The sequence below is a fragment of the Poecilia mexicana genome, unplaced genomic scaffold (assembly GCF_051168715.1).
Source record: "Poecilia mexicana isolate PSO_F unplaced genomic scaffold, ASM5116871v1 scaffold_19, whole genome shotgun sequence".
In the NCBI taxonomy this organism is placed as follows: domain Eukaryota; kingdom Metazoa; phylum Chordata; class Actinopteri; order Cyprinodontiformes; family Poeciliidae; genus Poecilia; species Poecilia mexicana.
In genome coordinates, this window is record NW_028263388.1 from 14,827,862 (window position 1) to 14,840,812 (window position 12,951).

Below are 12,951 nucleotides of genomic sequence, written 5' to 3' on the forward strand. Positions count from 1 at the left end.
ACTCTCTTCCAAAACATTGTGTAATGTCATAGTTGGCGGAGAGGTTTAGCGAAAGAAGAGCTACATTCTATGGAGGACGAAAACCTAGAATTAAAATTAAAAGTAGGAATTTGTAAATAAGAAAACACTTGTGGGAAAAGCAGCTTTTTGACTAATTCTGGTGTATTTAGGGAAATGTTAACTGATGTGCATTATGTCTACAAATTAAGTTAAATTAAACTGCCCAACAAATAAATCGATACACTTTATAAAGGAGAGTTTTATCTCACCTTTATGAATTAGTATATTTTTTTTAGCGTAGGTTCGTCAAATAACATACTTAAGCACGTAATGTGGCTTCTACTGTTTTTAAAATATATTTCATGTTTCTTATTGTACTCATATATGCATTTACATATCTTTAGTGATTTACTTATTGTTTTTTTTCCCACAGGTGTTTTAATTTCAGGCTTCTTCACATTTTTCTGTCTCATTATTTTGCTTTCTATTATGTATTTCTGCCTCAGTATGCAAATGAGGAGTCGCAGTGTCTTAAAGCTGCAGTACGTAACTTTTATAAAACTTTTTTTTTTTTTACTTGTTGAAACTGTCATCATGCTGTGACAGTACGCTATAAAACAGGTAAACTGTAAAAAAAAAAATTGCGCTTCTGTCTTCTTCCAGAGCTAGAAACAACCAATCAGAGCCAGGAGGAGTACCAGCTTTAGTAGCTTGTCTGTTGCATAAAACCACCTGAGCCCTGTTCATCCTCACTCCATCAATGAAATAAGGACAGGAACATTGTAGAAGTACAGTTTTGGAAATACTCTAACTATCACAGTACGGCCCTTAAATGTTTACACCCTGCTTCTAATTCTCCCACTTTGAGGACAAAAGGCTGACTTGTTGCCTAACATATCTCACGCAACAACAGGCACCATGCTGAAAAGATGATCTGTGGTCGCATTGTTCTGCTTGATTGGTGTACAGTGAGTGAGTGGGAGACCAACTAAATATTTGGAACACAGCTACGCTCTGAATAGCCTCCTTATTGTTCAACTCATTTGAATTCCTCCTTTTTCAGAACAGATTCCAATCGGAGGCTCAGTCTGGGCCTGGCCTTGCTGAAAGGGCCGAGCTCATTCCATTTCCAGCGATGGGAGTGATTGGGGAGAAGTGAGCCTGAAGATTGCTGAAGTAATTAACATTCGCGGCTGGTTGGCAGATCCAATCGTCTTGTCTCGGATGCAGGAGGAGCCGTCGTACGCGTATACACACACGCACACACACGCATACACAACAGAGCTCCAAATTCAAAGTTTAATTGCATCCTGCAGCACAATAAAATGTGTCCTCGTACGCGCAGACAGCTGTCACACTCAGAATTTTGTGCTGCTTTGATGATTTGGTTAATGTGCAAGTGGAAGTCAAAACAACCAGAGCAGCTGTCGTTTACGTCACGTTTCTGAACGTATGTCGCTGAAATAGTTTGCCGTTTTTGTGCTGGTGAATATCTCTTTAATGACGCCATCGTAAGGCTGCAATTTGTTCAATCGGAAAGGATGATGTGTGAGATCTTTTTCTCTACTGAATTTCTTTGGTTTCTTCATCATCGCCAGACAATTTTAATGATTATCCTTTTTTTTAATTTCAAACTGGAAAGATGTTGTCTCCTTACTTTTCTTTGCTCTCCTGACTTTCTACCCAGCTGTTGTTTCAACTGGTTTTCCCTCCTTTTTCAGTTTGATTTGGTTAGTTTGTGCATCAGATATGAAATAAAACGTGCATTGTAAACACTTTTACATTTTAATTTCCTAAAACTTAAGTGTGGAGGACTTCCCTAAGGAAAGCTATTTAAAACTTTTTTTTTAAAGTGCTTGAATTTTCACAGAAGAAGGGAAAGATAACAGGTAAATAATCACATATTTTTACAACAGGGCACAGATGCACTAATTTCAATCATATTTTCCAAAATGTTATAAAAAAAAAAAATTTTACTTTGTAGAAAATTCTAACACTGTCCGGCATTTTATTCTTAAAATTAAATATCCATACGCCCAAAATATAGTAGAAAAACATACATTTCACATCAGCTTGAATTATATTTCTTCTTTATATCTTCTCCACTCTGAAACCTTACTTTCCACTTTAACAACACCTTTGTCGCTGGCCCAGATATTATTGCACTCATCTTATGTTTTCCCTTTTTCTTTCTCTCCATCACCTTTTTAGAATTGGAGGCCGTTGTCTCAAGGTGACTCGGAGCATCTGGAGCCGTTCGCCACAATATACGAAGCAATTTAGTCGCAGACAGGAGCTGTGAAGAGACCGGACTCCTGCCCTCTGGTGACTCCAAACATTGTGGCTGACGACCCTGTCAAGGTTGCAGCTCACAGTTCATCTGCATACGTGGAAAGTCCTAGCAGGCAACACAATTCAGTTCTTGGAATTAATCTTGTCTGAAAAAAAAAATAAAAACCATAAACAGATTTATGCACCTGATGGAAAAAGCTGAGTGTCCCTGGTGGAAAATTAGGAAGTGATGTGTGTCCGTGTAAGAACGTCTGTGAGTAAATGAATAATGCTTCAGCTTCTTAGGAGGTCCTTACAGGCATCCGAGTCTTCCTGACATGAATATTAAACCTCCACGCAGGTAAGGGCGTCTAATTGTTCTTAATTTCTCAATTTGCATCCCTCCCTGAGGAAAGACTATTGGAATATTTGTGAAACATGATGGCTGGTGTTAGGTTGTATAAGTCCGCAGCCAATCCCATTGATTGCTTTTATATGCATGACTCACGTATTGTCTCTCATCTTTCATCACACGGCGAAACGGGTCCTTCATCAGCTTCGATGCGGCCACAAGACACGCAGTTGTGCTCATGCGCCACAGTCTGTCAAGGCTCTTAGGCAACGGGTGACAACAGCGACTGCAGTGAATCCTAATCGTAGGGTTTAGTTATCACTGTAAAGACCTTAGAAAGGAATCAAATGAAAATAGAAGTTATATCCTCATGAATATTATCATTGAAATTATGCTTATATATTATGCTACCTATTTTCTATTCCATTTGTGTTCCTAACAAATAACTCCTAGAAGAAAAAAAAGAAGTCTTCTTGTTTTTATCCAACTTGACGACTTCACTATAGTCGTCTTTCCCTTTAGTTTTTCCTCTTTTTTATCCATGAATACAACAGCTTCACAGAATAACAGTTGGCATGAATAGTTATAATCATATAATATGTATTTTTTCTTTGGTTAATATCTGCATGCTTCAAAAATATAAAATTACAAAACATCTGATAGTTTACACATGTTTACTGCACAGAAAATTAGACTTTTTTTATCGTTTTGCTGTTTGAGGAGCACAAAATAACAAGTTGACGTTTTCCTGTTCATTATTTAAACGTTCTGCCTATTTGAAGAAGTCTTTAGCTGGCTGCATGGAAGACATAGCTTGTAGCTTGCCAACTATAGTTGCAGCATTTCCCTTATTTGAATGTGAATGACAGTCGTTAAGTTTTTAAACCATGAACGTTTGCAATTTAGAAATATTTTCAGACAGCCACTTCTCTGTCTCGAAACCAAAAGAAAATTTTAACCCTGGGAAAGATAAACAATGATTAAATTATTGAAAAGGGGATTTGAATCGCTACCTATCGTGGAGGGAACAAAATGTTCCCAAGGAGGGGTATGAATTGATGCCTGGCACCATTTCAAAGTATATTGTGGCAATTGAAGTCCAGTAATAAAATACTGGAACTATGTTGTTGCAACGCTACAAAAAAAGGCTTTTCTCAGACATATCCCGTATATCTGTAAACACAGATTACACAATAAACTGGAAAAATAAAAAAATATATATGTTTTTTATTTTTTGCTAGATATTCAGCATTCATGTACCCTACATTGTGATAAAGGTGGATTTGTTTGACCAATTTTCAAAGTGATTAAGTAAGAGACTTCATCTACGTTTTTAGACAGATTTTTGTCTTCAAATGCTTTAACAATAAGCCAAACCTACACATTGAGGGAAATTGAACACTTTTTTGCACTCACAAGCTTATCAAATAATGACTGAAGGTTGATGAACTCTTTTCTATTCTTAAAGGATGAGAAGATTTCAAATTACCTTGAACTCTAAAAATACGGGATCAGTAGCAGAGCAGGGGATGTAATCAATATTACAGTCTAGTCCAAGGCAATGCTCTACTAACAAAGCAGAGAGTAATGGAAAAATCAAAGCGCTCAATGTTTGGTCTCTGTAACATTACTCATCTGCTCTCCTGAATGGAGTCTTATCTCATCATCGCTACACACAGAGAAAGAGAGAGAGCAAGCGTGGTAGAGAGTAATTGCTGTAGCAACCGGTCACCTTCAGGTAAAAAAAAAAAAAACCTAGTCTGAAGTAAATTCACTTCAGGTGGGTCTTGCTTAAAAATCTGTAAGACTCATCATACCCAACCCAAAATTTCTCAGGTTTACCACAATTATCAAATTGAAAGTTGGTGTGTTTGTGCTGTGTGCTTGTGTTAGTCAGAGGATGACCCCAGAAGGCTACAGCAGGCGAGTGACCTCCATATGACAAGATCAGAGAAGGGGGATTGGATCAGTGACCAAATACTGTTCTTCATTTATTATTCACACTTATTTTTGTCTATAGCACTACTTATTTTAACTTTAGCATCAGACAAAACTAGAGTACCATGTCCTTATTCCTATTGACACTTGAGTAGTTCCTGTAATAAAAGAGTAGCATACTCAAACTGAACAACGTAAATCAACGTCAGTTACTCTGTGTGATCAACTGACTTCAGGAAAGATGAGCAGATCATCTTATTTTATCGAAGGCTTCATTCTAATGGCAATGGGTGGATAGACAATGGTACTCTTTCCAGTGAGTGTCTGGGGGATCTCAAGGTGTCACCATGCAAAAAGGGATATACCGTACATTCGATCTGACGACTTGTAGACAACTCCTCCTGGAATTCGTTATACCCAACCTCAGTTTTCTGTTGTGCAAGTGGTGTATCCATAAAGAGTTGTCTTTTGGTCTTAGCACAGTCAGGCTTCGTAAGTTTAAATGTGTCCACAAGCATTTGTTTTCGTCTACCATTGCTGCGTTTGCCAAAATCTCTCTGTGTTTTTGCCATTTACCACGAGTGACCCTACCAGCAGATAAAGCGCAGGACAGCACAGTCCCACACAAGAGGACTCGACCATCTCCATTCTCAATGACAATATTTATGCATTTTTGCAGGCTACAGCAAAGGAGCGCCTCGGTTTGTTTTATTTCAATTGATATGTGAAACGTTTCTAATGACCTGCATCATCATGTGTTAAAATGATGTAAAAGACAAACAGATATTAAAACACGCAACCTTATTTTCTTTTCTTAGAAAGCCGATTCATTTCTTTGTCGATCGGGGGAAATGAAAATTACCTATGAAAAAGGAATTGGCAATATCTTATTTTTAGGCTGGTGTGGCTACATATTTAAGACTTTGCACCCTATTATAATTCCCATTATTGTTGTGTTTTCTATTTTGATATCTATTTTACTTCAGTTCAGTTCTTTGTCAGTGATTTTAGTTTATTATGTTTACTTATTGTGTGCAGTTATTTCTGTGTTTAATTATGTTTCTTGGGTATAGTTATTCTCTTGTGTTATTCATTTCGAGTACCCTGTGTACTCTCCCTTGCTCACTGTACCATTTCCTCTCTCTCTCTCTTCAGTCTGCAGGCTGCTCTCTCCCATCACACCTGCAACCCATTAACCAATCATCCCAGGTCTTTTGTTCCGCCGTTCACCCTCATAGTATTTAAACCCTCTTCTTGCACACACTCCTTGCTGGTTCCTCCTGTTAAATCCTGTTATTTCCCTGTCGTGTCCATATGTTCTCATTCTGGCTTTTTGTTCCTGAATTCTTGTGTTTGTGGTCTGCTCTGTCTCCCTGTGGTTTTCGTAAGTTTTTGATTATCACCATTTTCATTAAACGTTCACATCAACTCTTCCTCTCTACCGTATTTGGGTCCACCTACAAACAATTTATCATGACAGATGTACCATTTAAGAAAACCATCCTAAGAGGAAAACTCCCACCAAGATTTTTAAAAGCCTCCCAAAAGGAAAAGACAAAAAAAAAAACAATTTCTTTCTTTTTTTTTTTTTTTTACATATACTTTACACAGAAAATAAGTTAAGGCTATAGAAAAAGACACACATATGTTCATCAAAAAAGACTCTTTAATTGGTCTTTGTGGATAATTACAGGGTGTAGAAGCCTGGTAATATAGATACTATAATCGTTTTCACTAAGCTCATTTTGTTTAATAAACAGTTTGAGTGGATGGTAAAAAGAGGGATGAAGAGGAAATATAAAAGAGTCGAAAAGGGGGAATGGATCACTGGTTAACTGATGTTATTAATAAAGTAGTACCAAAAGCTTCAAAAACTTACAGCAGTTTTTAAACAGATTTTTTTTAATGTGCCAGAGGTGTGCTTAGAAAAAAAGGGTGACTATAAAGTCCTATATGTGGAATACATGAATATTACATTAACCAGCCTCAAATAACACATTCGACTATGCGATTATAGTACTTAGAATACATAATTTATTCAACGTGAGGCTTGTGCGCTGTTGAAGCCTCACACTTAGATACAGTGAGGATGAAATCTGTGGGTTAAGACACCTAGTGCTGGTCAATGCTGTTCTAATGCGGCAATCGTTTTGCAGATCATGTTGTTGCGGACTGCTTTCACAAAGTAGCTGCTTCCTGTGACTCATCATTATGACTTGGACTGATTATATTTGCTTCAGAAAACTGGTGTACTTTTATGCCTTTTAAAAATCAGTACTGATGACCTCATCTCATAAATAAACACTTCACATCTACATCACAGCATTTTTTTTAGATGTCTAGTGACTAGTGATGGCTGCCTATCCAAAGCTTCTTCCCAGACGTAAACAGTTTGTCTACCAGACAATAATCAATGTTGAATTCCAGCAATCCACACAATAAAAAATTAAACACACACACAGCAATAAATCTCAGGTTACAGTTTAACCATTTGTCAATAACATGGTCTCCTGTGAAAGATGAACACTTTTGTGGGAAAGCAGCCACTGAGTTAAACCAGTCAAATCCAGCTTTCCACAACTTTATCAAGGATAGATTGGTGAAAGTCTTTTTCCAAGAGTCTGACCTGAATTACTATTCTTTACCACACAATGACAATTAAAATCAACATAGCTTTAAATCTAACAACAAAAAAAAACTTTTCAAAGTTGTAACATTTATTATTCTCATCTTCTGTAACTCCACAGCTTTCATCCAGCAAGGTTATCAATCAGACTTCAGATTCTAGACTGGAAACTCGTCGCCAAGGCCGAAGTACACAAGGACTCCCAACAGGCTGTCCTGTTCCTCCTTGCCCTATCTGGGCGTCGGAGCCAGTCTGGGGTCCCTGGTAGGCCCCATAAGCTCCATACACATTGTCTTGATACAGCAGTGTCCGCTGTCCCCCACATCGTCCACCACCACAGGCCAACAGCTGGCACACTGGGCTGGAACTCTGGCTGTGATGCTGGAGGTCCAGTGGACTGTGATAGATTGGGAGACCGGGGTATGAGTTCAGGTAGTGTGTGTACTGTCGGCTGAGCAGGCTTGTGGCTCTGCGGACCATACCCCGCCCTAAACCATTTCCATTTCGAACCGCTTCTCCGTATGTTGGGAGGTGGGTTGAGTGGGAGTAGCGCAGTCTCTGGCCCTTTCGTCCATTTGGCCTCCTCTGGTCCTCCCTTATGTGGAGGTAGGCCTGGTTCCTTGGGAGGCACAGGTTGTTTCGAACATGGGCAGGATTGTAAGGCTTGGCAGATGTTGTAGGAGTAACCATGCATGGAAACAGGTCCGGCAAGGTTGAAGGTGATTGGCTGGATAAAGAAGACTGTGATTCATCAAGATGATGAATTTGGTCATTGCCCCACGTTGCTTTAAGAAAAGAGGGGCGGCGGTGCCTACGCCTGCCCCTCAGCACAAGGTCCTCTGGAGGCCAAGAGCTATAATTCTCCACCCGGGGACACATCCCCTCTCCTGAGTAAACATTGTCAACACTTGGGGCGGAGATATGGTTCTCTTGAAGGTGATTGGCTTTAAGTTCAGTCAGACTGATAGTACTTTTGTCACACTTACCCTGATCCCCATGTTTTCTCCTTTCCACATCCCCATTCTCACACTGAAAACTCTTGGACCTCCTTTTTGGTTGTGAAAGGCCCAATTGGATATGTTGGTTTTGGGGTAAAGAGACTGGATGAGATGTGTAAATGTCAGGTAGCTGGAGTTCTGAGTAGGCAATGTAAGGGGAGTGAGAATGGGAGTCTACATACACCCTCCCTGTAGTCTGGTAGTGGTGTGGGAGGTGATGAGGGAGCGTCTCCCCTACAGCAAGGTGAGGAGTGCTCAAACTGGACACAGGAAGTGGTCTGTCATACAGACACGATGTTGAACGAGTTGGAAGTGTGTAGCGCAGTGGTGTTGGTCTACTTACACCCCTGTGCTGTTTCAAAGAGGTAATGCCAGTTAGAGGTGGGGTGAGGGACCCCTGAGGAATGGAGCAGTGGTTTTCAGCAACATAAGCAAATCCTCCCGGAACGGCCTCAGTGGTGACTTGAGGGACACGAACAGGCATACTACTACCATGACGAGTCAATTGTTCTATGGTCTTGGTAGCATTGTCCAGGGAGCTCTCAACATTTGCAGTGGAGACCAGATCCTTGGCAGTGCGAAGCATTTTCAGCATGTTTGCTTGAGCATAGTTGGAGGTCAGGTCAGGTTTGGCCAAACCAGATGAGCGTCCTGGATCTTCTACTCCTTTGAAGCAACTGTAAATACCCTGGTATGGTATGTAAGACAAGCAAAGAACATTTTAGTTATGAAATAGAAGTAGAACAAAGTAAATAAGATATGTAAATTACTTCAAACCAACCAGCTAAGTAGTCCGAAATTCATAATTTCACAGGTAGAATTCTAAGCAGTTGGTGCATCTCAAACAGTCACCCCCTAACAAAAGAAACCCTTGATTTTTCCAATGAATCACTTTGTTGCTGAGGCATGTTTAAGACAATAATTTACTGTGCATTCTCCCAGAACAGAAAAATGCTGATCAAACCATTTGGATTGCCCCCAGAAAATGCACAAAAGAAACAAGCCTTAAGTCAGCTTCAGAAAACAAGTCATTTTGAATGAACAAAAAAAACAAAATCCCTTGACTTTTCTCTGGTTACAGCTGGCAGAGATATCCAAAAAGGGCCACATTTAATTTGGAGTTAGAGCTGCTCATTAGGAACTAATGACAGCAATTTCTTTAGAAATCTGATCAATTCCAGGCACAGTGGTATAATTATATACTCAAGAAGACCATCCATTAGCGATTTCTCGTTATGCCTTCAATCAGTCTTTTTTTGCCCTCACGGCCACATCCTTAAATAAGCGTACAAAGAACTAAATTAGGCTAACTACAGCAATAGCTTTCAAATCTAAAAGCTAAATTAACAAGATTACAGAAGCTTTTCAATGTGTGGTGTTGGGCTGAGTACTTCGGCTACTATTGAAGTTCTCCAGTTAACACCCTACTATTAGATGCACCCACTGATTATAATTAATCTGACTTGGAATAAAAAAAAAACTGTAAATGTAATATAACTATAAATAAGAATTATTAAAACAGTCTTTAAATATCTCTACAAAATGTTACGCAACTGATTCAATTAAAGTAAGACAGCTGGCCATCTAATTACTTAGAGGGTCTCTTGGCCCACTTCTACACAAACAGAGAATGAATAAGCTACTCTTGATTTTTGGGGGGTTTTCTTCCTTTTACAAAAGCCTTACCCTGCTTATGGCCAACAGGAAGTCAAGTTTATGAGACTTGTGGAGAGAGTGCCGCAACTTCCAATACAGCAGGTGTTCCCAGGCGAAGACCAGCAGACTGAGGCCCATAGCTACCAGAAGCATGTAGAAGACACCAGCCATGTTGTCAATGTCCAGCTTGCTGCTCATCACCTCGTTTTTCTCGTTCTGGCAGATACCAGAAAGCCAAACCGTCTCCAGGCGTTCTGTGTCTCCTAAAGGATTAGAAATGAGAACAAAGGGACAGTCAGAACTTTCAGAAAGTGATGATGATGATGATGATGATGATGATATCCTCATCCCAAAGTCTGATGATTGAAAGTTACTAATGTCTGTTATTAAATATGCATTGAATGTGCGGAACCAAAGGTGTGAAGACATCATTCCAACATAGTTTTTATTCAAAAATAATCTATCTAGCCCAGACACAACAGTATTAATCCAGAATTTGCATTCCTGTTTGTCTATAATGGAGATATTTCTTCTTGAGCATAGAAAATAAACCAGTTTTGCTGGTGTGATACATTTATACAGAAGATGGGAAAGGCCTAGTACTATTGATGTTAATATTGGTGGGAGGGAAGAGGGGTGAACCGGCCCTCCAATGGGTGTGTGCGTGTGTTGTGAGAGTGTGTGTGTACTCCTGGCATGCTTGGACGCCTCTGGGTTTGTGATGTGGATTTGGTAGGGTGCCCTGTCTTTGGTGCGCTGGACCGCCCTTCCTCTACTGCTTCTTCCTGTTGCTCTTCCCCACGCCCTGGGGGCCAGAGCATGTGTTCGATATTTGTGTGCTGTTTTGGGGGTGGCCCTGCGGTGACATGCATGTTGTGGCTTGGGCAAATAAATGATTGTCAAACAAAATGTTGAACATCTACTGTCCATTTCTTTTCTACTTCTAAATTATGGAGTACTCTGTGTTGTTCTATCACACCAAGTCCCAATTAAACACATTCTGGTTCTTTGAGGGAAATTAGCAATTTTACTATCTTGAGAAAACAAAATTTTCTACAAAAGATAATGCATAATGATAATAACAGAGATAACAAATATCATACAGAGATTTCTGTAAGTAACTTTTTTTTTTATACATTTGTCAGGTTCGGATTTGACATGAAGGTAGTAAGACTAAAACAGGGCATAAACAACAGTCACAAATTATATTTAGGATATTTAGATATTATTTGTTTGAAAGGTAAATATAATGCTTTTTAGATAGTGTTGCACTAGAATTGCAAAATCTCAATTCAAACTCCTCTAAAACTGAAACTGAGATAAATTAAAACCTTTCAGAGATCTTGAAGATCCTTTGAATTGGATGAAAAAGTAAAGTTAGCTTTGGTGTTATCCCTCTCTTTGTAGGAGGTTTGTTGGCAGAAGAAAGAGGTTAATTTAGCAGAGGATTATCTAGAACATTTCTTGATCCCACTGAACGGAGGATACTCAACTGCCCTTATCTTTCACACGTCACAGAGCACAGGAGCAAAGGGGCAAAGGAAATAACCTACAAAGAAGTCAAGGGATTGCCCTTTCTTTACTGCACAGCTATATTTTTACATAACAATTTCGTCCCCTATATTTCACAGTATTTCATTACTGTGGATGTTTGTTTAAAATCAATGGTTGAAGATTGCCAAAAGCAATTTTTTATGCACATTTTCTTGCAAAACTATGTTTTTCTCTCATAGTTTCTTTGAGAGAAAAGCACCTAAAGCCCCTTCTTCATTGTCAAGTCTCGCTCTAGTCAGTTTTAATGTGCTGTTCAGATCTAGTCAGGTTATGAGCATCTCCATTGCTATCATTAAAATTACACAGGAAACTAACTTAGGAATTGTTTTGATGATGTTTCTCCAAAAGGCTTTTCTACCTTGCTAGCTGTTATTTTTTCTAACCCAACTAAGACTTAGTCGTAAGACATCATCAGTTTTCTATAGCAAGTGTTGGTGGTGGAAATAGATCAGATGCTAAGCAAGCAGTAGCACCAGTTTAGCACTGGGACAGGTTTAGTGAAAAGACCCCCAATGTGGCAGTGATTGTGTAGGCTTACGTTTGGTTCTGAGTGGAGAAAGGAAATGCAGATTTTGTGAATGTTTAAGAAGGTGACAATCCTACTGTGGGCACTTCCTGCTGTTTTCAAATATTAACTCTTCTAGTTGAGGTAAAATTAGTGACATGATATGTATGCTTTGTTTGGAGTTGTCCATTTAAGTTTAGATTAAGGTTTTTTGTTTTTTTAATAAACTGGTAACTACCACATTATTTATACATCAATCAACAATAACTTTTCAACCAGTAAAGCGATTAATCAAGGCATCCGTTAGTAAATGGGACATATAGGACAGTAAGTGAATATTTTGTTCTGAAGCTTGTTGTGTCAGAAGAAGGAAAATGTACAAGAGTGAGGATTTGAGTGAGCTTGACAAGAACCAAATGACGATGGCGAATAATTGAGTCAGCATATTTCCCAATCTCCAGATTAGAATGGGTATTCCCATCAAAAGTCAACCATTTAACAAATAGTAGTAAACAACACAAACTGCTGTATGCCAAATTGTTAAAGAACTTCATACTGGTTCTAATACAAAAGTGTCATAATGCATAGTGCATCACAGTTTGCATAAGGCTACATAACTGCAACCCAGTCAGGAACCCTTTGCTGACCTCTCCCAACCGCTGAAAACACCAACAATAGGAAAATGAGCATCAGAACTGAACCTTGGGTCCCAACCTCCATGTGGATGTTACTTTGAAATGTACCACTTAGCTACGTAGTTTTGCTGACCATGTTCACCCTTTCATGAAGACAGTATTTGCCGTTGGATGTGGTTTCTTTCAGCAGGATAATGCAACCTGCCAGTATGCAAACATGGTTTGAGTGTGTTTGAGGTGTCAGTCTGGTAGGCATATTTCCTAGAGTTCAGAACAATGAAGCATAGAAAAGTGCTGGACAAGTTTTATTTATTGAGGCTCCACCTTACAGCTTACGTTATTTAAAGTTTGTGATTTAGAATTGAATTGGTTACTTTACCTGACTTGAAATACTTTGTTTTAAGGAAGACATTTTT

The 12,951-nt window shown here is 39.1% G+C and overlaps 1 protein-coding gene across 1 annotated transcript in view; it reads right to left on the reverse strand.

Annotated features, from left to right (window-relative positions):
• Positions 1-6,211: 6,211 nt before the first annotated feature.
• LOC106928963 (glutamate receptor ionotropic, NMDA 2C-like) overlaps positions 6,212-12,951 on the reverse strand; it is a 43,528-nt gene continuing 36,788 nt past the window's right edge. Inside the window, exons 14-15 of the mRNA XM_088016474.1 lie at positions 9,872-10,104; positions 6,212-8,873 (exon numbers count right to left, since the gene is read on the reverse strand). Coding sequence (XP_087872600.1) covers positions 7,332-8,873; positions 9,872-10,104 — 1,775 coding nt within the window. The 3' untranslated portion in view covers positions 6,212-7,331. The remainder of the gene's footprint in view (positions 8,874-9,871; positions 10,105-12,951) is intronic.